A 27,883-nucleotide genomic window follows, 5' to 3' on the forward strand; every position below is an offset into this window, starting at 1 on the left:
GGAGAGCACATGAGCATGGAGAGTGGCAGAGGGAGGAGAAGCAGACTTCCCAGGACCCCGAGATCATGACCTAGCTGAAGTCAGACACTTAACCGACTGAGCCATCCAGGCACCCTTCCTCCACATTCTGAATACCCAGCCTTAACCTATCCCTAGAAAGATGGGGTAAAATCTTGCTAAGGGGTCTCTTTAGAACTGATGATTCTAGAGGTTCCTTCTACCACAGCTGAAAGTTCCCTGTAGTTGAATTAAATGGTAAAAACAACAGAACATGATTTTTTTTAACTTTATTTACTTTTTTTTCAGTAATCTCTACACCCAAAGTGGGCTTCGCAGTCACGACCCCGAGATCACGAGTCTCATGCTCCTCCAACTGAGCGAGCCCGGCGCCCTGGACATGATTCTAAATCATCCTCTCAATTGGCTCCTCAGTGGGAAAAATTTTTAGGCAAGTTGGAAAAGGAAGGAAAAAAGGTAATTCTTTTTAGGAGCATTCCTATTATTGTGTTTCCCTCCACTGGCCCCCCCACAAAATTACACTCAGACTAGCTATAAAGCCATTCTGTAAACAGATTCTGGAAACCCACAGCTTGATCACATTTACACAAAATCATTAGAATCTAATCTCCACAAGGGCAGGGATCTTTGATTTTGTTCACTGATGTCACTAAGTGCCTAGAATAGTATCTGGCACATAACAGGCACTCAGTAAATACTTGCTGAACAGATGAGTTGGAAGAAAGTCAGTGACAGGGATCAAATGCAAGTGTTCCATGCATCAAGTCTCTCAATAAAGGTGGGAAGAATGATGTCACCTCTTGAAGCAGTTACCTTTGTAAGTCTGAGGGTTAACAGTGCTAGGATTATGCTTCATTAAGGGCATCGCACACTTTTCCAAAAATACATTTATTTAAAAAACAAAAATCAGACAAGTTTTATAGAGTCATATTTTCTAGAGACAAACTAGAGTTTTGATTTTGACTTTGAGCAAAAGTTAAGCATCAGTAATCTCATGCAGAAGTATTTCTCTGCAGGAGGTAAAACATTCTGCTTGACTGCAAGCACGCAGTTCTCTAAATCTTGTTTGTACTTCTGCCATCATTCTACTCCATTCCAGGGCTCTGGCATGCAAGATAATCCGCTTCTAAAATTCGAAACTTCCAAATTGAGATGAACGATTGTTGGGTTTGGGTTGGGGTTTATAACCAATTCGATCATTAATCATTTGCTCCCTGCTCTTGGGGTCACTGCTGAGCCCAATGGCGCCTTCTCCATCACTGATTCCTACGACGTCCACTTCTTCCTTTTGTTTCTTACGGGTCTGGAAGTATAAAAGTCTTAAGATTAAGGCAACATTCTCTCAATTAGCAAACCTTTATTTCGCACCTGCCAGGCACTAGGCATAGGGTGAAGGCTAGCATTACAGCCTACAGAACAATAAGGTGAAATCCTAGGTTTAAATGGATAATAAGCGGACAAGCGTAGTATACAGGGGCGTAGTGAAAAAGATAAAACCCCTACCCTCCCGGATGTCACAGTCTAACAGGGAAATAAGTAAATAGACAATGACACCATAGGGTAATCATGGTATGACAGAGTAACATCCGTACTGTGAGAAGATACAAAGAAGAGGTAAGGAGTTGGGTGTGCCATGGTGTAGCTTCAGAGCAGGGAACTGCAATTAGAAAAACAAATAATATAGGAGAAGATGGATGTTGGCTGAAGCTCCTGTGGTCATCATTTCACAATATATGTAAATTACACCATCATGCGCTACGCCTTAAACTTACATAGTGGCGTATGTCAGTTATTTCTCAATAAAACTAGAAAAAAAAAGATAAATAAGTTGGCAGACGGGGGAGAGAAGGGTGTTTTTTTGTTAAGATTTTATTTTTAAGTAATCTCTACACCCAACAGGGGGCTTGAACCTACAACCCCGAGATCAAGAGTTGGATGCTCTACCGAATGCACCAGCCAGGCACCCAGAAAAGGGTGTTTCAGTAAAGGTATTACTCAAGAGACTAGATGGAAAGATTAAGTGACTGGTAAAGCAATAACCACCGGAAATTAAGAGTTTCATTGACACCATGAAATTAAATGTAACACAGGAATACAAGATTTTGTGCTGTCTTATCAAAACACCTGAATTTTGAGATTTTTGGTTTGTTTTCAGGTAAAAAGTTTGGCTCTTGGGGCGCCTGGGTGGCACAGTCAGTTGAGTGTCTGACTCTTGATTTCAGCTCAGGTCATGATCTCGGGGTCATGAGATCCCACCCTGCGTGGGGCTCCAGGAGCTCAGCCCAAAGTCTGCTTGAGATTCTTTCTCCTTCTTTCTGCTCCTCCCCCTGCTCACATACTTTCTCACAGATTAATTAATTAAATCTTTAAAAAAAAAAAGGTTTGGCTCTTAAGTCACAAGTGACTACAGAATTCACCAAATTAATATCTGAGTTTGATCTTTTTTTTTAAAGATCTTGTTTTTAAGTAATCTCTACACCCAACTTGGGACTTGAACTCACAACCTGGATATCAAGAGTTGCACAGTCCACCAACTGAGGCAGCCAGGTAGCCCTCATTTGATCATTTTCAAGGACAGATTAACCCTTACCCCATAACCACTACGACCTGACTAAAAAGAGGATATTACATAATAATGTTCTCTGAGAAAGTGAACAAATATTTTATCTAGCGCTCCTTAGAAGAATGGCTTGACTCCTCTAACCACTGGAATCGCCCCCATTCTTCACAACTTACTAATGAACTCAGCATTAAATGCCAGTTATAGTATCGTACTAAGTCAAGTATTACTTTATATATGTGTGTGTGTATGTGTATAAAATGACCTTTCTGTGATTTCTTTCTTTTGATTTCTAGTGAATCTACACTACTAATAAATAACATTACAAAGAGCTCAGTGAAAACAGGTTAAAAGGCAAAAAATACTATCATTTTATAAACCATGAGAAACTAAATATGTCCAAATGGTATGAAATCATTTAAAAGGCTTCCCACCATGAACAACTACTGACTGTTTCAGAATCCAGTCATCTAAATATAATTAAACTAATTTCAGTAACAAATGAAATACCAGTTTGTATTGATGTACTTTCATTTTAGTCATGGGCAAATCTTATCCCTCCCTAAGTTACTCTAAAACAGGTCAGGGCGCCTCAGTGGCTCAGTGGGTTAAGTCTCTGCCTTCCGCTCGGGTCATGATCCCAAGGTCCTGGGATCGAGCCCCACATGGGGCTCTCTGCTCAGCGGGGAGTCTGCTTCACCCTCTCTCTCTGCCTGCCTCTCTGCCTACTTGTGATCTCTCTCTCTGTCAAATGAATAATAAAATCTTAAAAAAAAAAAAAGGTTAAACACACTAGATAATTGCCTTTAGTAGACAGACTAACTCAATAGTGAGCTGATTCTGCAGAATCAAAGTTCAGTATTCCAACACTTTATGAGACTCATTACAGCTAAAGTTTAAATTGTAGTGAAAGGGCACTTCAGGGGAAGGCAACCAAGGGTGCAGACGCACCAAGATTAAAGTTGAAGATAACCTGACAGTGGAAGATAACATAAAGATAAAGTTCAATGAGCAAGAACTAGGCCACAAATGACCTTGTATGCCATCCTAAGGAATCTAGACTTCATTCTCAGAGCCATTGAAGAGTTTAAGTCTTATTAATGGACATCATTTAATACTGTGGGATAAGCTACACTTAAAAATACACATTGAGGGGCACCTGGGTGGTTCAGTCATTAAGCATCTGCCTTCAGCTCAGGTTCGAGCCCCACATCGTGCTCTCTGCTCGGCAAGAAGCCCGCTTTTCCCTCTCCCACTCCCCCTGCTTGTGTTCCTTTTCTCACGGTCTGTCAAATAAATCTTTTTTAAAACACCAACAACAAATACATATTGATGGGGCACCTGGGTGGCTCAGTCAGTTAAGCATCTGCCTTCAGCTCAGGTCATGATCTCAGTGTCCTGGGATTGAGCCCCCATTGGGCTCCACACTCAGCAGGGAGTCTGATTCTCTCCCTTCCTCTCCCTCTGCCCTACCCCCGACTTGTACTCTTTCTGTATCACTCTCAAATAAATAAATAAATAAATAAATCTTTTAAAGAAGAATACATATTGAGCTTCTACCACGATCCAGGGATGAGCTCCTTTCCAAATGCTGGGAACTCAACAGTGAAGAAGACAAACGTGATTTCTACAATCAGGGTTCCTAAAGTAAATGCTACAATAAACAAATCATTGTAAATTATAATAAATGCTATAAAAATAAAAGGATAAAGTGCTTTGGGTCGCCTGGCTAGCTCAGTTGGTAGAGCTTGTGACTCTTGAGCTTGGAGTTGTGAGTTCAAGCCCCACATTGGACAGACATACTACTTAAAAAAAAAAAAACAAAAAAAAAAAACCAATAAAAATAAAGTGCTTTGAGAAACCCTAAGGAGGAATAGCATGGATGGGAATGATACCCCTAATCTGAATAGGGTCAGAAGCAGCCTCTCAGACTGAAGAAATTACATTTAAACAGACGTGAAGACGGGAAGAGGAAAGTAACATGTACAAAGGCATGAGTGATGAACAGCTTGGTGTGTTCAAGGAAATGAAAGAAAGCCAATGTGCTTGGGGTACAGAGGACAAGGCAAAGAATGGCAGGAGCTGAAACCTGAGGAGGCAGAACATACAAAATTTTGTAGGCCACAATAAGCAGTTGAAACTTTATTCTAAGTGCAGGAAACCACTGAGTTTTAAGCAGGGAAATGACATGATCTGAAAATTTGTAAGGCTCGTTCTAAAAACCTGATGTGGAATGGATTAACAAGATAAAAATGGAAGCAGGAAGACCACTGAGAATGCAACTGAAATTTCAGAGAGAGTGGTGACGGTTACTTGCACTAAGGTAGTAACCGTGGAGATGCACGGGGTGAATCCAAAGGGTAAGGAAAAGGAAGAACTCAAGAGTGACTCCTAGGTTTCTGGCTCGAGCAGCTGCAGAGATACGGACACAGGGAACACCTGAAACTGGCTTGAGGAAGAAATCAAGAGGTCTTTTATTTTAACGTGTTAAGTGCAGGAGACTGGAGTGACTTCCAAAGCTCTCAGGACCTAATTCCTGAACCTCTGAACATTGCCTTATATGGAAAAGGGTCTTTGCAGATGGGATAAGGATCTTGAGATGGAGACATTAGCCAGGATTATGTGGGTGGGCCCTAAATGCCATTCCATGTATCCTTGTAAAAGAAGACAATGGGAGATTTCACAGACACAACAGGAGAAAGCAATGTGATCCGGGATGCAGAGATTGGAAAGATGTGGCCACAAGTCCAGGAATGCCAGTGGCCACCAGAAGCTGAAAGAGTCAAGGAACAGATTCTTCTCTACAGTCTCTGGAGGGCATGTGATCCTGCTGACACCTTGATTTGGGACCAGTGATACTGATTTCAGATTTCTGACCTACAGAATGGTAAAGGAATAAATTTCTGTTGTTTTAAACCACCAAGTTTGTGGTAATTTGTTACGGCAAGCCACAGGAAACTGACACATTAAGTCTGAAATGCCTGTCCAGCAACCACATAGAGGTTTCAATAAGGTGTTGGTAAAAGGGTCTGGATTTCAAAAGTTAAAGTTACTGTTTTAAATATCCTTAAGGATTTGAAAGTTGTACTCTTACCTCCAGGTCCTTTCGAATGCTCTCAAACTCCTCAATGTCATCAAGCTTCAGCTCCAGGCGGGTTGGTTTTCGCCGCAGCATACTGAGATCAATGCTAAAGGCCAGACCCAGGGAACTATCAGCTGTTAGAAATAGCAGAGGAGGAAAAACTGGAGGTGATAAAACTTGGCTACAAATACAAGATCAATTTGACATCATGCATGCTAAAGGAATGATGATACAAAAGACTCATTTGGGTTCACACATAGACTTTTAAGTCATTAGATGAGTGATTATTACATGATGGAGATCCATAACTCTGCAATTCAAAAAAAAATGTCTTCAAGAAAAAAAAGAGCAAGCTACCTATAAAAAAAAGAATTCTAGGCAACAATCACTTTAATCTTATATTCCAATCACATCCAAAGAATTATTCTAGCTCAGGGAATAAAGTTAAAATAACACATCTTAATTCAGTATAATTACTGGGAGAGTACATACGCCAATAAATTTGATCAACTCTGCATGAGAACTGTGACAGATCTGTGGTCACTCCTGAATACTTAAAATCAGCTTACTAAATCTCATGAAAACTTCCTACAACTCACCAATTCACAGAGTTATCCTCAGGGTCTAAACAGGTCCTAAAAGGAAAGGTCATTCATTCATTAAACAAACACTTCTTGTGCTCCTGCTCCAGAGTTAAAAGGCATAGTCACAGCCTGTGGGGAAAACAAACATGTAAACAGAAAATTGCAACACACTCTAATAAGGACTCAGTTGGAGGACAATGCAATGGCATCACACAGGCACCCAATCCAGTCTGGGTGGTGTGTGGGGTAGACAGGGACATGGAAGACTTCCTGGAGGAGATCTCTGAGCTGACTTGTGAAGGGCAGGCAGAGAAAGGCAAGTACGGGAGAGAGAACAAACAGACAAAGAGGCTCAAAAGAACAATCCTGAGGCTGAAAGCCCAAGATAATGCTTATGCTAACAAGAACCAATTTTTTTTAAAGATGATGAAACTCACCAAGTCAGTTTAATACCTGTTAATGGCATCATCTTTATATTCTCCATAACACCCAGCAGAGTACATGTGTTGGTGAATAAACTGAGACACCCAAATAAAGTGAAATGAACTATTTTTGAGCACTGTGCTACACTTTTCCATTCCCATTCTTTACATTTTTATTTGAACACAGGGACCCTGTGCTGCTGGCAAAATTACCTCTATTTTATAAATGAAGTTGAAGCTCTTCAGTTTGGTTAATAAATGTCAGCCTCCTATAAAACTTACACATAGGTCACGTGGTGAGGATTAAATGAGAATGATGTAAATGAAAGCTCCTTTAAAGTACCTATAGCTATAGGGGTGCCAGGCTGGCTCAGTCAATAGTGCATCAGACTCTTGATCTCAGGGTTATGAGTTCAAGCCCCACACTGGGCCTGGAGCCTACTTAGAAAAAAAAAAGTTGGGGGGGTGCGCCTGGGTGGCTCAGTCGTTTGGGTACCTGCCTTTGGCTCAGGTCATGATCCCCAAGTCCTGGGATCCAGTCCCCTCCCCTGGCTTGTGGGCACATGTGGACACCCTCTCTTTTATTTAAATAAATAAATAATATTTTTTAAAAAGTATGTACGGGTATAAATTATTATTTGATCTTTCTAGGATGTAGCTAGAGACTACAAAGTATACAAAGGATGAAATGTATCCTTCCATGAAGCTTGGAACAGAACAGGTGATGTTCTCAACACAAAACACTGGCATGTTACATATCATATTGTTTTATATAGTTTCAGATAGTGTCTTAGGGCACCTGGCTGGCTCAGTCGGTGACACATGGGACTCTTCATTTCCAGGTTGTGAGTTTGAGCCCAAGGTTGGGTGTAGAATTACATAAAAATAAAATCTTTAAAAAACACAAAACTAAAATAAATAAATCAAAAACTATCTTAAATCCAACGTAAACAAATGGTAGAGGAAGCCAAAATTCCAAGGGAGACTAAGGAAGGAAAGAATATTTAAAAGAGAAAAGCCCTGCTGTACATTTTCTTACATTTTCATCCCTTTTCTGCAAACTGTAAAGCTCGCCACTGGGAGGCAGTACAAAGGCAAAGGTGCTCGCTCAAGAGGCGAAAGGGCGGAGGACAGATTCTAATCCCACACGCCACTGATCTTCGACAGTCAGTTTCATCTTTCACTAGACTTAAGTCTTCTCCTGTTCTGTACTCTGTCGTATAGACTGAACGAGGTAAGGCATTGTAAGTTCCTGGAACATAATTTGGCATTTAATAAACGCCCAATAAATAATAGCTATTATTATCGTAATTGTCCCTGCAGAGGTTTGGGGAGGGGCTCTGCCCAGCTGGAGGAACACCAATATTTTAAGCGTCTCCACCCCCGACACGAGGGCAAAGCCCTGATCTTGTTCATCTCCGCTGCCCCAGTCCCCAGCGGAACACAGGGCCATGCAGAGTTGGGGGTGTGCCCCTTACCTGACGCCCTCACAGGCATCCTCTCCCTGTGAGTCAGATACAAAGACCGGGCTGAAGACAGACAACAGCAGGCCGTGGCTCCTCCCCGGATCTTTATTTTATTTTGGCGCTAGAGGGCTCTTCGAGCTTAATCTGCCGCCACTGCCCAAATCCACCAAAAATTCACCCCGCTCAGAGGAAGGCCCTGGTAAAACTTCCCGACAGCGGAGGAGAGCAGCACTCCCTCCGCAAAGTGGCACTCCCAGGTCCAGAGCGAGGGTTTCCATGGCCTCATAGCCCTCCGCTCCAAGAGGACGGAAGCCTCTCGGAAAGCCGGGGGCGACGTCAGGGCTGAAAAACCCTCCATTTGCTCCGCAGTTCAGCCCCGAGCCGCGGGACTCAACGAACCTACCTCTTTTCAAGCCGGCTCAGCCTCTTCCCGGAACCCCGGCGCCCACCGCGAATCTTCTGCGAAGCGAACTGGACTACACTTCCCAGACTGCTTTGAGCCTCTCCCCGGCAGAACCTCGTCTTCGCGTGCTTTTCTCAGAAACTCTACGGTTCACGCTACTCTTAGCGCCACGACACTTCCGTACTACAACTCCCATCATGCTCCACGCCTCCCGCGACGCTGCGTCGGCCCCCGGCCCACTTCCGATCCGTGACGTACTTCCGTTTTGCTGGGCGCGCGGTGGACGGTCTGAAACGTAGAGCTCGGCTTTCGCTGTGGTTTCGCGGCTCGGGAGCTCAGCATGGCTACCTCACGAGCTTCTTCCACGGTACGGATCTCAGCTCACTTTGGCGAGGAACACGGAGGGGCCTGGGGGCGGGAGGAGCGGTTCCTGTGAGATGGGGCTGCTTGGGAACGGGCTAAGGTGATGGAGGACTGAGGTGAAAGGCTGCGAGACTTGGTCCTTAGAGGAGCAGCGTTTGCCTGATCACTAAGTGCGTTTCGGTGTTTTAGTTCATTTGCACCTCTCACTACAGCCCCGAACTGTAAATACCTCTTCCAGCTCGTCCAAAAACGGAGCTCTGGAAGGGAGTAGTGTCTCGGCTCAAATTTATGTGTACGTCACATTTCTTAATTGTAGTAAGGCTTCCTAACTTCATATATATTGCCTTACGGTCCTTGATATTTCCCCTGTGATGAACAGTAGCCTTGGAAGTTTCTTAAAACCCAAGAGGAGATTGCAACGGAATGATGTAACTATGTTCCAAAGCAAATCTGTGATAGAAAAATTACCAAGAGTAATTCACTAGTCTTATTAGCTTCTTCCTATCTGCAAAACCTAAGTAATTGAGAGACACCCCCACCCCTGCTGACCCCAGTCATGAAGATATCTTAACCGGTGACCAACGTGTTCTTTCCTTTGAGGAGCTCCATCCTTCAGCGGAGCCTAGTAAATGACCGAGATTAAGGCTCAGGTTAATCCATGTCTTTGATTTATCAGGCAACCAAAACTAAGGCACCCGATGACTTAGTTGCTCCTGTTGTGAAGAAACCACACATTTATTATGGAAGTTTGGAAGAGAAGGAGAGGGAGCGTCTGGCCAAAGGAGAGTCTGGGATTTTGGGAAAAGAAGGACTTAAAGCTGGAATTGAAGCAGGGAATATTAACATAACCTCTGGTAAGACACAAATTGTGAGTCTCTCTTTATCTTTGTATCATAGTCAGAAATTTCAATTAGACCTGGATCTGTGTAAGACCATCCTTTGCATACCCTGGTCAGCATCATCCAAAGAGACTGTCTCTTAAGACGTTTTATACAGTTTTTCTTCCACTGAGTCATTAGTAATCTTTTTTTTTTTTTTTAAGATTTTATTTATTTGAGAGAGAGACAGTGAGAGAGAGCATGAAGGGGGAGAAGGTCAGAGGGAGCAGACTCCCCATGGAGCAGGGAACCCGATGCGGGACTCGATGCCAGGACCCTGGGATCATGACTTGAGCTGAAGGCAGTCGCTTAACCAACTGAGCCACCCAGGCGCCCTGAGTCATTACTAATCTTACCAGGAATTTATTCAGTGTGTATTTGGATTCAAATTGATCCCATTTGTCTTCTGAAGATCTAGTATAGTTTTGGCATTGGTTTGGAGCAACTATGGTTTGTAACATTTTTTTCCTTTTTAGTTTCCCAATTTTTAAGTGAAAGATCTATTTTAAATCATAAAAGTAATATTTTTTTAAAACATTTTTTAAAATTTATTTGACAGAGAGGCATCACAAGTAGGCAGAGAGGCAGGCAGAGGGAGAGGGAAGCAGGCTCCCCGCAGAGCAGAGAGTCCAATGCGGGGCTCGATCCCAGGACCCTGAGATCATGACCCGAGCCAAAGGCAGAGGCTTAACCCACTGAGCCACCCAGGTACCCCAAAAGTAATATTTTTATTTTGAAAGAAATCAAAGTGTTAGGGTGCCTGGGTGGCTCAGTCAGTTAAGTGTCTGTCTTTGTCTCAGATCATGATCTTGGGTCCTGGGATGAAGCCCCACATTTGGCTCCGCTCAGCTGGAGTCTGCTTCTCTCTCTCACTCCTGTGCACATGCCTGCTCTCTCTCAAATAGATAAATAAATCTTAAAAAATCAAAGTGTAGAAATGTGTAAAGTAGAAAATCCTGTAAATTTTATTGGCTCTATATCTTTCCGATAACTTAATAAAGCTGTAAAAAATTATAATTTTTTTCACAAATGAAATGTATACAAGTTGCTTTGTAACTTGCGTTTTTCACTGATACACTGTTAAGGTTAGCTTTCCATGTCAATAACTAATGGTCTTCTAGATCATTAGTTTATTTAGAGAGTGCACGAACATCCCAAGCAAGCTTCACGCTCACCTGGGAGCCCAATGTGAGGCTCAATCTTATGACCTGAGATCGTCTCTAAAGTTGTAAATGTTTGTCATAAGAAATTCACAAACAGTACAGAGAGTAGAAAATGAATAGACTTCTCTACAGAAGGGACTTCTCTTAAGTTTCTCATTGATCCTCCCACACATTTTCTTTTCTATATAGATGCACTTTAATGACTTTTAACTCTTTAGACTGTTTTAGGCTGTATCACCACTGTAATTCTCACTTTTTCATCAAAATCCTTATATTCAGGGCGCTTGGGTGGCTCAGTCCGTTAAGCATCTGATTCTTTTTTTTTTTTTTTAAGATTTTATTTATTTATTTGACAGACAGAGATCACAAGTAGGCAGAGGCAGGCAGAGAGAGAGGAAGCAGACTCCCTGCTGAGCAGAGAGCCTGATGTGGGGCTGGATCCCAGGACCCTGGGATCATGACCCGAGCCGAAAGCAGAGGCCCAACCCACCAAGCCACCCAGGCACCCCAAGCATCTGATTCTTGATCTCAGGTCTTGATCTCAGATCAGATCTTTATCTCAGGGTTGGTGAGTTCACCTTCATGTTTGGCTCCTCACTGGGTGTGGAGCCTACTTTAAAAAAAAAACAAAAAAACCCATGTATTCAGTGTGGGTTTTAAAACTAACTGCTAGATTGTTCAAAAAGCCTATAGTCAAGACATGGATGGAACTGGAGAGGATTATGCTAATTGAAATAAGTCAAGCAGAGAAAGAAAATTATTATATGGTTTCACTCATATGTGAAACATAAGGAATAGCCCAGAGGAACACAGGGGAAGGGAGGGAGAACTGAATGGGAAGAAATCAGAGGGGGAGACAGACCATGAAAGACTCTGGGAAATAAACTGAGGGTTATAGAAGGACGGGGGGACAGGGGACGGGGTAACCAGGTGATGGGTATTAAAGAGAGCAGGTGTTGTGATGAGCACTGGATGTTATACGCAACTAATGAATTGTTGAACACTACCCCAAAAACTAATAATGTACTCTGTGTTGGCTAACTGAACATAATAATAATAAAAAAAAGCTTATAGTAAAGGGATAGCATTTTCATGGTAGTTTATTAGTTATATTTGTAGATGTACCCAGATTGGAACTTCTTTAGAGAATAGCTTTGGCAAGTGTTAAAATAATATGCCTATTTTATCTTCTGGATAGAAGGTCTAGTTAATTCATTTGCTGAAGGTGCTTCGTACTCTTACTTTCTCATCTTAGTTATGTGTGTATATAGGTGTAAGGTTGTCAAAATAAGATAATATGAGGGGTGCCTGCATGGCTCAGTCAGTTAAGCATCTGACTCTTGATTTTGGCTCAGATCATGATCTCAGGGTCATGGGATCTGAGCCCTGTATTGGCTCTCTGCTCAGTGGGGAGTCTGCTTCTCCTTCTCCCTCTGCTCTTCCTGCACTTGTGCACATGCTTTCTCAAATAAAATCTTTTTCTTTTTTTAAGATTTAATTTATTTATTTTACAGAGACACAGCGAGAGAGAGACACAAGCGGGGGAATGGGAGAGGGAGAGGCAGGCCTCCCGCCAAGCAGGGAGCCCTATGAGGGGCTCGATCCCAGGACCCCGGGATCATGACCTGAGCCGAAGGCAGACTGTTGACAACTGAGCCACCCAGGCACCCCTCAAATAAATAAAATCTTTAAAATTAAAAAAAAAAAAACAAAAAACAAGATGACTTGAGCCGTTTTCCTGCCTTTTAAAGCTATGTCATTTAGTTTTCTTTGTTTGGCACAATTTAATAACCTGAGAATCAGTAAACTATGAAGTATATAATCAACTAGTTCTTAGAGGATATACAGACTGCAATTGTAAGAAATTATTTTTCCCCCATTTGAAGAAGATCCTCGTGATTATGCTGATATTCCCTGTTCTTTTTATAGGAGAGGTTTTTGAAATTGAAGAGCACATCAGTGAACGACAGGCCGAAGTGTTAGCTGAGTTTGAGAGAAGAAAGCGAGCCCGACAAATCAATGTTTCCACTGATGACTCAGAGGTCAAGGCTTGCCTTAGGGCCTTGGGGGAACCCATCACACTTTTTGGAGAGGGTCCTGCTGAAAGAAGAGAAAGGTGCCCTTTCTGAGTTTATGCTCTCTTTTTTAATCACAAGGTTCTACTCTCAAATTTTAGTTGATACGTATAGCTAAAACTTTAATAGAATGTCTCAAATAATGTTAATACACTATCTTACTAAGTTGTTTTATATAGTTTAGCTCATATTCTGAGTAAGCCAGTTTTTTATTCTGCTACTAATTTTTCTTTATAAACTGTGAATAAGATGTTAACATGCAAACCGCCCCCATGTGGAATTGTGAGTTGAGTAAATATTTGTTGTTAAACTTTGAAAATATAGACAACACACACGTTCCCCTTGTCAGTGTGGTAAAACGTAACAATAAGTATTGGGGGATGGTTTTTGAAAAGGGGCACTTTCCTCAGATGATACTCTTGTGTTTTCATGGTTTTGGAGTCTCTTAGTGACAGGCTAGTCACCCACATGATAAAGACCTCCTTTGTCTCTCTCTCCACTGTCCCATCTCTCCCTTTAATCATTTTTTTCCTTATTTGTGTAGTCTGCACATTTAATCACTGTAAAACCTCTACTGTATCTCATGTCCATTAAATAGAACCAGTAATGCTGGGCTTGTTTAAATTACAAGAAAAAAAAAACAAACAACCACTGTGTATCAACCCAGTATCTTATAAACCCAGCCTGGGTGGCCACAAGGGTAGGGAGGGTAGGGGAGGAGGAGGCTCCCCTGGGCAAGTGGCTGGGTGGCAGGAAGAGCTAAAGGACTGAAAGAAAAGGGGACTCCCAGATGGGAGGGGACTGGTTGTCCTAAGGGGAGGGGTGCAAAAGGTACTCAGAAGAGTGGAACATGGGGAATGGACAGGTCGGTGCTTTCTCCACCAGTGCCCAGTGTTGGAGGAGACGCTGTGTGCCACCATCTGCCTACCGCTGGCATTTGGAGAACAGTGACCCGTGAGCCCCGGACATGACGAGCCCCTCTGATTCATGGATGACAGTCTGCCCCTGCCGCCATGGTCCCCTTTTCCTTGAGGCTCATTCATTCCTCAGTGCATTGACTCTCTTCGGGCTTTTCCCCTCATTTACTCTTCAGCCTGCTGCCAGCTGATTGACCACTGCCACATGAAGATTACCCTTTATTAAGGTCACTAACTCATCTTTAATAAGAATGGCCCTGTCAACCGCTCCCTCCTTGAAAACACTCCCTTTCATAAAACTAAATCTTAATTTCCCTCCTGTTTCTCTGGCTAATTCTTCTAAGCCCCCTTTTTCCCTGCCCAACCTTTACATAAATTGCAGTTTTTCCCCATATTTTGCCCTCACCCTGGGCGATCAGATCCACTCCCATGGCATCATTTAGTGTGTATATTCTGATGATTCCCAGATCTCTGTGTCCTGGATATTCTGTAGGTACTTCAAACTGGACATGTCTAGGTTGAACCCATCTGTTTCCTTCTATTCTCCTTGCAAATAACACTACCATTCACAGGTTTTGGTTGCTTCACGTCCTTTGTAATCCATCAGCAAACTCTGTTTCTAGATTTATACCGAAATGTACTTCCGGTGTGTCCTCTTTTCTTTACCTTTCATTGCTTTCACACCTAGATCATTGTAATAAACCCAAACATGTTGTGTTAATTGATTGCTTAAAATCCATCAGTGTCTTCTTCTTAAACATAGAATAAAAAAACTGTTGATCATGCTCTTCAACCTCTTCTGGCACTCTTACCCAGTTTACTAAACTTAGAACCCTGAAGGGTCCTCCTGAATAGTCAAACTCTTTTTCTGTTTTTCCCTCTTAATTTTTTTCTCTTTTTGTTCCTCTCTCTTGCCTTTTAAAGCCTTTTTATTCTTTTGGTTTTAGCTTAAATACCACCTTGTCAAAGAAGAATTTTTTATCACCTGACCCTTTATAACGTAGGCCTCTCCATTATTGTCTATCATAGTATGTTACTTTCTTAATAGCATTTTCAAAGGGTATGCTTTTATTGTTCTTTATAGTTTGTCTTCCAGCCAACAGCAAAGTCTGTCTTATTGTGACTTTAGGTGAACATCTTGAGTCCCTCCTGCCACTGTCTTAATTCAGTCCACCATTAAGAGTCAGAGGATTCCTAAATAGTAGGTTGATTTCCCTGCTTATATTATTCCCTCTTCAGCCCGTTCTCTCTACTTTCCCACGGAATCTTTCTCATATGTAAATCCTCCTTACTAGGCATAAGGAGCTCTTTATGACCTGGCCCCGACTTCCATTTGCAATCCTCTCTCACACCAGCCCTTCTCTGGCACTCCGTGCTGCAGCTGTACTGAAATATCTGTGATTCCAAGCTCACCTCTCTTTTCTTACCTTCAGACCTTTGCATTTGTTGAACCTTCTGCTTCAGCTGTCCTTCTCCATTCTTGACCTATTGACCTTACTAATTGAGGACTCAGTTTACAAAACACCACCTCTGTGAAACCTTCTCTGGTCCTCTCTAAGCCTAGGTTAGGTATTTCTTTTATGTTCCTCCTTAGCACCCAGGACATACCACTGTCATAATACTTAGTATAGTGTATTGTGGTTCCCTGGTACTTTCCATCCACCTTCTCTGACACCCCCCTCCCCTCTGCCAGAATTATGCTACTTGGAATCAAGAACTGCTTCTTAGTTATTTTTGTACACTTAGCACCTCAGTCGTATCTGGCACATTGTGGCACGGAACAAAGATTGACTGTCTTCATAGACCAAGTGGTAGCAATGTTGGGGCTGGTTGACTTTACATTGAATAGGGTAATTGCTTGTAGTTCAGATTAGGGAATCTTCAAATAAAGAAGACTCAGTGAACGAAATCACATTGGAGGTGTGCCTGGCTGGCTCAGTCAGAAGAGCATACGACTCTTAATCTTAGGGTTGTGAGTTTGAGCCTCACACTGAGTGTAGAGGTTACAGAAAAGGAAAGGAGAAAAGAAAGGAATTTAAAAAAAGAAATCACACTGGAAGTTGAGGCATGACAACTTGACTCTTAAAGAAGGTTGTTTGGCATTTAAGTGGTGAGAGAATAGGGCAGGCTTTCTCCCTTCTTTGACACACTTCACAGTCACATCTCAACTCCATTTAAATTCTAAACTTTTTTTGTTACAGGTTAAGAAATATCCTCTCAGTGGTTGGTACTGATGCCTTAAAAAAGACCAAAAAAGATGATGAGAAATCTAAGAAGTCCAAAGAAGAGGTAAAATATGTCTTTGGCTTCACAGTACAAAAGTGAAGGAAATGAGGGATTAGTTCTCTCATTTTCTCTTGTCAGGGTTTGTTTTGCTAGGGGGAAGGGAATGTGTCTGAGGATTCCACCAATTAGGAGTAGTTACTGGCAATTGTTTGTGGTTCCTGTGTAGGTGTAAGTGAAGGTAGGTATAAGTGGGTTTCCCATTCAGGAAAAAAAAACATAGCATTCCTGGTATAACTTTTAACAGGGAACGGGAAGTCATCTAGTAAGAGTTCGTAAATACACAGTAGAAAGCACACGTGCCTGATTTCATCCTATTACTGAACTGATTCACCTTTTTTGTGGGCAGTTACAATAGAAATAGAGAATTGACAGCCATGAGATGGGCAGGAATGCTTCAGACTTAACATTTCTGCTCTTAATTTCACTTTCAGTATCAGCAAACCTGGTACCATGAAGGACCAAACAGCCTGAAGGTCGCTAGACTGTGGATTGCTAATTATTCACTGCCCAGGTAAAGAGGCCTCTAGAAGGAGAAAGAAGCATATTTTTTCTTGTTTTCTCTCAAGGACTAAGGATCTGTTAGAAAGACTGTGGTTAAATGAAAATTGAGTGGTAGGGATACTCGTGTGGAGCCTTTTTTCAACCTGTTCGCTCACGGTAATCATCTGTGCCACAGGGCAATGAAACGCTTAGAAGAGGCCCGTCTCCATAAAGAGATTCCTGAGACAGCCAGGACCTCCCAGATGCAAGAGTTGCACAAATCTCTCCGGGTAAGAGGCTCTCAGTGATTGTCCAGTGTAGTAAGGGCTCTTACATACTCATTAGATGGCCTACTGTGGCCCACCGCATGGAAGATAAAGGCAGCTACAATTATGCCGCCCTCCTTACACTTGCTGTTTGGGAGGAGCCATTTGTTAGGGTGGCAGGAACCTACTGTGGTTGGTACTCAGCAGAGACCTGTGGTTCTGCTTTTTAATTCCCTTCTAATATATCAAAGCTGTACTTTAGCTCTCCCCATGGCTTTCCTGTGTACTCTGAGTTGACAGCGAAAGTAATGATACTACTAAAAGAGAGCTTGCTGGAGTTCCATCCATGAATGTAAGTGTCTCTTAACAACAAGAGACATATAGAAGAATCTTGGGGGATGGGCTAAAACCAGAAAATTGGGTGTTGTTATTGTGGAAAAGCCAAGAAACTTTGGGGTTAGCCTATTAATGTTTACCATTTGTTCTTTTTTTAAGTCTTTGAATAATTTCTGCAGTCAGATTGGGGATGATCGACCTATCTCCTACTGCCACTTTAGTCCGAATTCCAAAATGCTGGCCACAGCTTGTTGGTAAGTCCTGTTTTTACAGTGATACTTTTCCTAAGTGGAGGACAGGTTCAGGGAAAAAAGAAAAAAACAGCCTTTGTCTTAGATGTTTGTTTCTGTGTCCTTACCTCTGCTGCTCATGATCACACCAAACTAGAGACACCAGTGGTCACCCGTTACATTACACAAGGTAATCTGCACTTCGCAGTTCTTTTATTTTGAAGGGACCCCAGAGATCCATGACATGTCAGTCATGTTCTGGACGCTAGCGTTTTGGAGCAGATACATAGTTTATTGACTGACGGGTTTCCACACCTCAATATAGCTTTTCTTTTTTAGTTAGGCAAGATACTCTGTAAGCGTAAAGCAGGGTGAGATGATGTTGTGAACTATTTTGCCTTAATAGTGTGTGGTATGTGGTAAGGACTCAGTGAACACGAATTACTGTTTTTATCTTTCCTAGTTGCCATCATGCATGCAGAAAGCTCTTAGGATGTGATAACTTTGTTGTTTTGCTCTATTTAGTTATTTTTGTGGGACATGGCCATCTAGTGAGAAGGGAAGCTTCCTTATGTTGTATGCATAGGAACTACTTGACAGGGTAGAAATTGAGATTGGTTCAGGAGAAAGCCAAGGACTTGCTCACATCCCTCTACCTCTCCAAGCTTCAGCTACCTTCCTTATAAGGAGAAATGGTCGTTCTTACATTATGTACCTCACAGGTCTACTATAAGAATCATTTGAGGTGTTAGATATAAAAGTAATTTGTTGCAAATTTTCCGAAATAAAAAGTCTTCTAAAAAAATTTTTAAGTACTTCGTAAGCAGCAAAATACTACTCCTATTTAAGGAGGTAGTGTCATTATTAATATTATTTTTAGATCGTTTAATTCATCCTACCTTTCTTCACTAATCAATCCAAATGTTAGGGAGCATAGCAACTTGTACTATATTAACTCTAGTCCTGTAGAGGCATCTGGTTGCATGAGATGTGGGTGCAGCTTTCTTCTATAAACCATCAAATCATAAGCCTTTTAGTTTTCCTTTTCTGTGTACCACTGTGAAGTTTATTGGGGGAGAGAAGAGCTTGTCCTTTAGGAATGTTACCAAGGTACCTTTTCCTTCCCAGACCAACCCTGGCTGAGATGCTTTCCTTTATGTTTGATAGGAGTGGGCTTTGCAAGCTCTGGTCTGTTCCCGATTGCAACCTCCTTCACACTCTTCGAGGTGAGTTAGAATCTTGTTTAAACTTCACTCGTGGGCACCTGGGTGGCTCAGTTGGTTAAGCGACTGCCTTCGGCTCAGGTCATGTTCCCAGAGTCCTGGGATTGAGTCCCGCATCAGGCTCCCTGCTCCATGGGGAGTCTGCTTCTCCCTCTGACCTTCTCCCCTGTCATGCTCTCTCTCAAATAAATAAATAAAGTCTTTTAGAAAGATGAATAAATAAATAAACCTCACTCGTGGGCAATCCTGTCGGGACCCGTCTCACTCTTGAGAGCTTTTTCTGTATCTTCGCTTAATAAATTTCTATTACTTTACTCAATCAGTACGTACGTACATACATACATACGTACATACATAATCAGTCAATCTCACTCTTTCTCCCAGTGTGAACCCTATCAAAGAGCAAAACTCTACAATCCTGCCTGCCTGACACTCAGACCCAGTACACACAGTTGGTTTTTTTGTTTTTTTTGTTTTTTAAGATTTATTTGAGGGAGAGAGAGAGAGCACAGGCAGGGTGAAGGGCAGAGGGAGAAGCAGACTCCCTGATAGGCAGGGAGCCCGATGGCAGACTTGATCCCTGGATCCTGGGATCATGACCTGAGCCGAATGCAGATAGATGCTTAACCAACTGAGCCACCCAGATGCCCCCACACAGGATTAATTCTTGATTTGAATTGTCTTGGTTTTGTTCTCACCACAAGGCTGAAAGACAGTGACTTTATACACACTGTTCGGGTTTTTTTTTTCATGTTCAGCCCCATTCTGGCATTGTACAATCTCTGAACCAAAAAAAGTAAAGGTTGTATTTTGCTCTTTTTAATGTAATTTAAATATTAATTTAAAATCTTTTTTTTAATAGTTCAGTAATCACTTCAATACCCTATTTGTCCACATGTTCCCTAATATATATTGTGTTACTCATCATAGTCTGTTTTGTACATAAATTATAAGGGGTGGGAAACCTTTAAGTTTGATTTCTTATACTCCTTCAGGCCATAACACAAATGTAGGAGCAATTGTATTCCATCCAAAATCCACTGTCTCCTTGGACCAAAAAGATGTCAATCTGGCCTCTTGTGCTGCTGATGGTTCTGTGAAGCTTTGGAGCCTTGACAGGTGAACATGATTCTTCTGCCCATACTGCAGTTACTAAAGTAAAGAGTTGCTTGGTTATCCTTGGGACCTGAAAATCTGTCATCTAACCCCAGAGATGGTCTGAGTCAGGGGAACTTGGTGTGAACATAGAATGTGGGATTCCTTTCTTCGACCTCTTCTCACCAGAGGAGTTATGTCAGGTTTTTATTTGTTAACTTTGCACCTTGATTTTTCCCTCTAACATAGTAGCCATTGTTTTCCCAGGCCAGTTAATTCTAGAAAGATCTGTTGACACCTCCTGTGTAATACACTGACTTGGAGAGAAGCACTATTTGGTAGATGAACTGAAGAGAACATTTTTGGCAGCACATTGGCTCCAAGCAGATGACTGCAGGGGAGAGGACAGTGAAGTTCCGAGGCAGTATTGCGAAGGTTGTGGGGACTCCTCCCAGCACCATCCTCCTTTGCCTAGAATGTATTTTCCCATTACAACAGTTTGGGTTTTTTTTAACGTGTTTATGATTATTGTTTTCCAAGAAATTTGTGAAAGCACCTTATTGGTAAAGGAAATCTGAATTCAGTTGCTTAATTTTCTTTCTTTGGGAAAGCACATGCGACTTTCCTGCCAGGTTTTTGTTCAGAGCTAATTAGCCTCTACTCTTTGCCAGACAGGGTCTTACCTCTGAGCACAGCCAGTTTTAATTGGCTTTGGTATCACTTAGCAATATTTGTTCCCCTAGGGCTTTGATTAGCTCTATGTATGCACATTGACAAAGTTCCCTTTTTAATTGCCCTCTTTAGGGTTCATGTTTACTTCCTTTCACTGGTGTTTCAGTTCTTTTTTCTTTGGTGGCTGGGGAATAGAATTTAATGGCCACCAAAGGAAACTTAAGCCTCTGTTTAGGAGCTCCTTTTTTCATTTGCATCCTTCAACAAGCTAAAATTTGAGACAAATTTATCTTTAATCCACTTGTACCAAAACTATTTGATTTCTGTAGCTTTGCATTCCTCTAAAAATATGTTTTCTTTCTAGAATCTCAACTCTCCTTTGATGTAAAGAGACTATTTTGCTTGTGAAGTTGAATTATCCTTTATTGTTCTCTAATCCTGAATGATAATAGCATTAAGCATTGATTAACATATTGAATTGAGATAAAGCAAGATAGTGTATATTGAAGTACTACGGGCAGTATTGCGCTGTGAGCACAGGAAATAGCCCCAAATCTTTTAAGACTTTGGGAAGTAAAATAAATTGTTAATCCTACATTTTTTTTTTTTAGCCCTGTATTTTTAACAGTGAGTTTAGTTAAAATTTGGCCTTTTAAATCTACAGATTGGGTGTGTCTGTCACAACAGTTAATAAAGTCAGTGAACATTTATGACTATAAAATAGTTTATTCCCTTCTATTGATTGTTTTTCAGTGATGAACCAGTGGCGGATATTGAAGGCCATACAGTGCGTGTGGCCCGTGTAATGTGGCATCCATCAGGGCGTTTCTTGGGCACCACCTGGTAAGCCATCCTCGTACTGTTCTATCCATACAGACCTGTGGCATCCTGTTAACCCTCACGACTAACTGCCAAGGAAATTTTCAGACCAGAGATCTTCAAGTAGAATTTTCTTGGGCTGCAATGAATCAGAATTAGAGTATATGATAAAGTTTGGGCCAACAAGTATATTTGGTTTTAAACTTCAGTTAATCTGAAATTTCAGTAATTGCCAGAAAACTGGAATTTTCACTCTTCTCTTTCTTGACAATCCTAGTGGTGGTTTTTGTTTTTGTTTTTCTTTCCACTGCACATTGTATTGAAATCTCTTTGCTTACAAGTTGGTCTCCCTTTCTGAGGCATCTGGCTGGCTCAGTCAGTAGACCATGCAGCTCTTGATCTTGGGGTTTCAAGTTCAAGGCCCACATTGGGTGTAGAGACTACTTAAAAATAAAATCTTAAAAAAAAAAATTAGGGGCACCTGGGCAGCTCAGTGGGTTGAAGCCTCTGCCTTTGGCTCGGGCCATGATTCCAGGGTCCTGGGATCGAGCCCCGCATCGGGCTCTCTGCTCAGTGGGGAGCCTGCTTCCTCCTCTCTCTCTGCCTGTCTCTCTGCCTACTTGTGATCTGTATCTGTCAAATAAATAAATCTTTAAAAAAAAATTAAATTTTCTCCCTTTCCGGTTCTGCAAGTTCATTAAGGACAGAATCTGTTAAATACTTTTTTTTTTGGAAAAAGATTTTATTTATTGATTTGAGAGAGAGAGAGCACGAGCAAGCGGAGAGGCAGAGAGCGAGCAAGAAGCAGACTCCCCACTGAGTAGGGAGTCGGACATGGGGCTCCATCCCAAGACCCTGGGATCATGACCTGAGCTTAAGGCAGACGCTTAACTGACTGAACCACCCAGGCGCCCCAAAGAATTTTTTTTTTAAGATTTTATTTATTTATTTGAGAGAGAGACAGAGAAGGGAAGAGGGAGAAGCAGACTTCTGTTGAGCAGGGATCCCCATGCAGGGTTCCATCCCAGGACTCCAGGATCATGATCTGAGCCAAAGGCAGACACTTAACTGACTGAGCCACCCCAGCACCTGAGAATCTTTTTTTTTTCTTTTAAAGATTGTATTTATTTGAGAGAGAACACAGGAGAGGGAAGGAACAGAGGGAGAGGGACAAGCAGACTTCCCGCTGAGTGCAGAGCCCAGTTTGGGACCTGATCTCAAGATCCTGAAATCATCACCTGAGCAGAAACCAAGAGTCAGACGCTTAACTGAGCCACCCAGGCACCGTGTTAAAGAACTCTTTAACTGAGATACAATTTACATGCAGTGGAATAGATTTATTTTCAGTGTACTGTTCAAGTGCATATGCTCAGGTAACCCATATCCCTGTCAATGAACTATTTCCATCACCCTGGAAAGTTCCCTCATGCCCCTTTGCAGGGGACTCCCCCTTCCAAAGCAACCACTGTTACAATTTCTATGAATGTAAATTAATTTGGTCTGTTCATACTCTGAACTTATTGTGCCTAACTTCTTTTGCTTAGCGTAATGTTTTTAAGATTCATTTCAGGGCACCTAGGTGGTTCAGTTGAGCATCTGGCTCTTCCTTGCGGCTCAGTTCATGACCCCAGGGTCATGAGATTGAGCCCCACATCAGGCTCCGTGCTGGACATGGAACCTGCTTCAGATTCTCTCTCTCACTCTCTCTTTCCCCCTCTCTCTCAGAAAAAGGGGGGGGGGTCATTTATGTCGTGTATCAGTAGTTCCTTTTTATAGCTGAGGAGTATTCAGTTGTGTGGCTCTGCCACAGTTCATCCATTTTCCTCTGATGGATGTTTGGGACGTTTCCAGATTTGGGTCAGTCAGAATAAAGGTGCTGTAAATACTCTTGTGCAACGTTTTTGGCAGACATGTTTTCTTTACTTTCTCTTGAATGAATAACCAGGGACGCGGTAGCTAGGTCATAGACTAGCTTTATGTTTAACTTTTTTAAAACTCCCAGCTGGTTTTTCAGATTGGTTGTAAATTTCACATTCCCAGAATTCTGCTTGCTTCACATCCATGCCAGCATTTTGTGTTGTCAGTTTTACCATTTTGGCTGTTCTGTCAAGTGCATAGTGAAATTTCATAGTTTTAATTTTTATTACTCTTACGACTCATGGTATTGGGTATTTTATTATCTGCTTATTGACCATTTGTAAACGCTCCTCTGTGCAGTGTCCAGATGCTTTACCTATTTTTTTTAATTGAGGTTTTTTTTTCTTTATTTTACACACAGTTCTACCACCACGTATTTGTTTGAGGTTTATTGAGGTGTAGTTTTTCGGTTTTGGGTTTTTTAAGTTGTGAGTGTTTCGTTTTGTTTTGTTTTAAAGTTTTGTTCTATTTAAGGGATTCCTGAGTGGCTCATTCAGTTGAGCATCTGACTCTTGATTTCGGTTCAGGTCATGATCTCAGGGTTGTGAGACTGAGCCCCATATCGGGCTCTGTGCTCAGCATAGAGTCTGCTTAAGATTCTCTCCCTGGGGCACCTGGGTGGCTCAGTGGGTTAAGCCTCTGCCTTCGGCTCGGGTCATGATCCCGGCGTCCTGTGATCGAGTCCCGCATCGGGCTATCTGCTCAGCAGGGAGCCTGCTTCCTCCTCTCTCTCTCTGCCTGCCTCTCGGCCTACTTGTAATCTCTCTCTGTCAAATAAATAAATAAAATCTTTAAAAAAAAAGATTCTCTTCCTGGGCCCCTGGGCCGTGCCGTCAGTTGAACATCTGACTCTTGGTTTTGACTTGTTTTTGTTTTAAAGATTTTATTTATTTATTTGAGAGAGAGAGCGCACGTGCGTGCACAAGCAGGGGGAAGTTGCATAGGGAAAGGAAGAAGCAAGCACTCCACTGAGCAAGGAACCCAATGCGGGACTCAATCCCAGGACTCTGGGTCACGACCCGAGCTAAAGGCAGATGCTTAATCACCTGAGCCACCCAGGCAACCCCGACTCTTGGTTTTGGCTCAGGTTGTGAACTTTGGGTTGTGGGATTGAGCCCCGAGTCAGGCTCAGCGAGGAGTCTGTTGGAGTTTCTCTCTCGCTTTCCCTCTCCCTCTCTTGCATGTGTGCGCATGGCATGCATGCATTCTGTCTCTCTCGCTCTCTCTCTAAAATTAAAAAAAAAAAAAGATTCTCTCCCACTCCCTCATACTTTATCTCTTTAAATAGATAAATAAAAAGTAAGTTTTATTTATTTAAGTAATCTCTACACCCAACATGGAGCTCGAACTCACGACCGTGAGATGAGTTGCATGCTCCACCAGCTGAGCCAGCCAGGTGCCCCTCTACCACCAGTTATTGAAGAGACTTTGTTTTCCTGTTGAAATTGCTTTAGTGACCTCATTAAATGACCCACATTAAGTGACCCACAAAAAAAACGTGTGGGTCTCTTCCTATACTCTCTCATCTGTTACATTGATCTATTTCCTTATGGCTGATTTTTGTATCCCCAGCATCCAGTTTAAGGCCCCCAAAATACTCAGTGAGTGAAAGGACTTAACAGTGGAATTGAGAAAGATGGCAGCGTCTCTGCTGGGCCATTCTTAGTGAATTATATTCTTAAAATAGCCACTGAAATAAATTTGTAGGAAGTCCATGGTTTCCCAGGTAGCACTCAAGACAGATATGCTTAGTTGTTGAGGTTTTTTTTTATGCCAGAAAAGAATTTTTTGTTAATATGGTTGTATGAATAGTAAAGAGAGCAAACACAAGCAGGGGGAGCAGCAGAGGGAGAGGTAGAAGCAGGCGCCCCTCGGAGCGGAGAGCCTGACACTGGGATCGTAACCTGAGCTGAAGGCCACCCAGGTGCCTCATCAGAAGCATAATTTAAGCTACAGGTGTTTATACTTTACACATTGTAGAAACTGAATATTTGCCTGTTCATTGTTGGTTTGATTTTTTTGTAGCTATGACCGCTCATGGCGCTTATGGGATTTGGAGGCTCAAGAAGAGATCCTGCATCAGGAAGGCCACAGCATGGGCGTGTATGACATTGCCTTCCATCAAGATGGCTCTTTGGCTGGCACTGGGTAAGCCTTCTTCCACCTAGCCAGGGGCAGCTCAGTAGTTCACCTGTTATGTATCCCTGCTTCCACAGAGAAATGGATTCAAAATATTCACTTACAAATTATTTTGTCAGGGGACTGGATGCATTTGGTCGTGTTTGGGACCTGCGCACAGGACGGTGTATCATGTTCTTAGAAGGCCACCTGAAGGAAATCTATGGAATAAATTTCTCCCCCAATGGGTAAAATAAACTCATTGATTGAGGGGCTGGAAAGGTTACTGGTCAGAATGTACCTTTGTTTCTAACTTGGACACTGCGTCTGATCCGTAGCTACCACATCGCAACCGGCAGTGGTGACAACACGTGCAAAGTGTGGGACCTTCGACAACGGCGTTGTGTCTATACCATCCCTGCACATCAGAACTTAGTGACTGGTGTCAAGTTTGAGCGTAAGCTTTCCTCCTGTTTTGCCTAATCACAGGACAGACAGATTGCACTGCCGTGGAATGCAGGCCATGCTTTAGCTTAACTTGCATGCAGAATAAGAGAGAATTTGGCCTCTCTTATAAAAGGAGCACATTATAAGTTCCTTCCCTCTGTCATATTTTTGGACAGCTATGGCACAGCACGCTTCCTGTTTTGGGAAGTAAAGAAGATTTCCATAAATGCTTTGAGTCATTTTTTCCCTGAAAGTTATAAGCAGTGAATCCTTAATGTTATTCTGAAAAGATTGTCAGGGAAAGAGCCAGAGGACCTTAATAATGTTACTCATTTTCTAAGTCTGTAGTCCTTTTTCCCTGGAGGCCTCATAGGAATGTAAATGAGAATATTGGGCTTTTCCAAATGGGGAAATAGTTGATACTTGAATTCCTCAAGCAGCTCCCCTTCTTTTCTCTTAAAGCTATCCATGGGAATTTCTTGCTCACTGGTGCTTATGATAACACCGCCAAGATCTGGACCCACCCAGGCTGGTCCCCACTGAAGACTCTGGCTGGCCATGAAGGCAAAGTGATGGGCCTAGACATTTCTTCTGATGGGCAGCTCATAGCCACTTGCTCATACGACAGGACCTTCAAGCTCTGGATGGCTGAATAGGAAGACCATGGACAAAGGACTAACTTCAAGCTCTTCCTTAAGAGCCATTTTCAAAAAAGAAAGGAATTGATTTGTTTCGCTCTATCATGTTTTTTGCCAATTGCCATGGATAGGCCCTCAAAAGAATTGGATTTCCAGGTCAGCCTCCACTCCAGGTAGGCAGCCCAATCTCTGGGTGTTGATGAACCCCTTTCGTAGTTGAAATTTTTATTTTCATCTTCAAGCCCTGCCACAGACTGTGTAGACATTGTGTTTATTAATCTTTTATTTGAATGCCCTATTGCCTCCTTCACAGCACTCAGGACTGTGACTGGCTCCTTTTTTAATTTTGAAACTTGGCTCTCATTACATGGTACATGCTTCAGGACTACATGTGACCCACAGAGCAAGGCGGCTGAGCTGTAGTCTGGAAGTCCTCAAGTAAAGGGGCACTCCTCGCTACACACTGGTTAACTCTGCCTTGACAGAGTGGAAACCTTTCCTCTGCCTTGAGAACAGGAGATGAAGAGGTGGACCACAGCTATGCTCAGGGCGATGGAGTAAAGAAGATTTTACCTCTTCCTGTTGAGTTTACTTGGAGTGCTAACCACATCAGGAAGTTCAGAACTGAACATTGGCCCTGTTCGAAAATGTCTTTCGTTTTGCTTTGAAGTTTGGCAACCTTTGTTACCCCAAAGCTAGGCCATTGTGTCAAGAGGCAATGGAATTTCTAGAAAGCAAACATGAAATCTCTGTTGTGCCACCTCCTTTGTATTGGTTATTCAGAGGATGTATCTTTCATGCCAGGTTAACTGGGAAAAATCCCAAAGGGGTATTCCTCAACATCAACTTTTTTTTTTTTATGCACTTGCTACAGAGTAAAATCCTATTATAAAAATGTTCTTTAAAGACTTTAAAGACTATTATAAAGATGTCCTTTTGTATAGTTAGGCATTTTCTGAATCCCAGCCATTGGTCCATAGAGGTTCCCCCTTTTTTTTTTATTTGAGGTATAACAGATGCTATCAAATATGGCTTATTCCAGTTGTTCTCTTCTTGATAAGCACTCTGCTAATGTTTCTACTGCCTTGTAGGCCTGACTATTAGCAAACCGGGTCTAGGCTCTGCAATTCAGACTCATTGGCTGTGCAGCAGTCACCTTCACCTCTTCCCACCCCAAATACACAACTGCTGAACACAAAGTATGCAGTAAATTCTGACAAAAAATACAGGAATTTGGAAGAAGAAAGGATTGCATGTAGAGAAATGGAGTAGGGTTTATATGATGGCTTTTTTTGAATGTTCAAAACACTTCATTTGCTGTTCCAGAGAGGCTGACAGTGGCTTAGTCTAACTCTATCCTGCAAACTGTGAATGGTGATAGGATAGCTAAATAATCTCTTTTGTCTAATTTTAATTATAGCCAAA

At 42.2% G+C, this 27,883-nt stretch overlaps 2 protein-coding genes across 6 annotated transcripts; one reads left to right on the top strand and one right to left on the bottom strand.

Annotated features, from left to right (window-relative positions):
- Positions 1 to 887: 887 nt before the first annotated feature.
- CDC26 (cell division cycle 26) lies at positions 888 to 8,656 on the bottom strand. Of its 3 annotated transcripts, none has more exons than XM_080820416.1 (4): positions 8,536 to 8,656; positions 6,260 to 6,295; positions 5,673 to 5,794; positions 888 to 1,321 (listed from the first exon to the last, which is right to left on the bottom strand). In XM_080820416.1, exons 3-4 carry the CDS (start codon positions 5,751 to 5,753, stop codon positions 1,145 to 1,147), a joined length of 258 nt encoding a protein of 85 aa, XP_080676542.1. In that variant the 5' UTR covers positions 5,754 to 5,794; positions 6,260 to 6,295; positions 8,536 to 8,656; the 3' UTR covers positions 888 to 1,144. The 3 variants fall into 3 exon arrangements, with proteins under 3 accessions (XP_080676542.1, XP_080676540.1, XP_080676541.1); XM_080820414.1 differs by having other exon boundaries at positions 6,260 to 6,373; positions 8,536 to 8,562; XM_080820415.1 differs by lacking the exon at positions 8,536 to 8,656 and adding an exon at positions 8,145 to 8,175 and having other exon boundaries at positions 6,260 to 6,373.
- On the top strand, positions 8,649 to 27,714 carry PRPF4 (pre-mRNA splicing tri-snRNP complex factor PRPF4). Of its 3 annotated transcripts, XR_013967788.1 has the most exons (15): positions 8,649 to 8,902; positions 9,575 to 9,752; positions 12,869 to 13,055; positions 16,133 to 16,220; positions 16,649 to 16,728; positions 16,894 to 16,987; positions 17,459 to 17,553; positions 18,697 to 18,755; positions 19,748 to 19,871; positions 21,273 to 21,362; positions 25,281 to 25,403; positions 25,514 to 25,621; positions 25,712 to 25,830; positions 26,283 to 26,631; positions 26,772 to 27,217. XR_013967788.1 is itself a non-coding variant. In XM_080820412.1 (14 exons), the coding sequence occupies exons 1-14, from the start codon at positions 8,876 to 8,878 to the stop codon at positions 26,474 to 26,476; spliced, it is 1,566 nt and encodes a 521-aa protein (XP_080676538.1). In that variant the 5' UTR covers positions 8,649 to 8,875; the 3' UTR covers positions 26,477 to 27,714. The 3 variants fall into 3 exon arrangements, 2 of the variants coding, with proteins under 2 accessions (XP_080676538.1, XP_080676539.1); XM_080820412.1 differs by having other exon boundaries at positions 26,283 to 27,714; XM_080820413.1 differs by lacking the exons at positions 8,649 to 8,902; positions 9,575 to 9,752; positions 12,869 to 13,055; positions 16,133 to 16,220; positions 16,649 to 16,728 and having other exon boundaries at positions 18,658 to 18,755; positions 26,283 to 27,377.
- The last annotated feature ends 169 nt before the right edge of the window (positions 27,715 to 27,883 follow it).

The sequence above is a fragment of the Martes martes genome, assembly GCF_963455335.1.
Source record: "Martes martes genome assembly, chromosome: 12".
NCBI classification, from domain to species: domain Eukaryota; kingdom Metazoa; phylum Chordata; class Mammalia; order Carnivora; family Mustelidae; genus Martes; species Martes martes.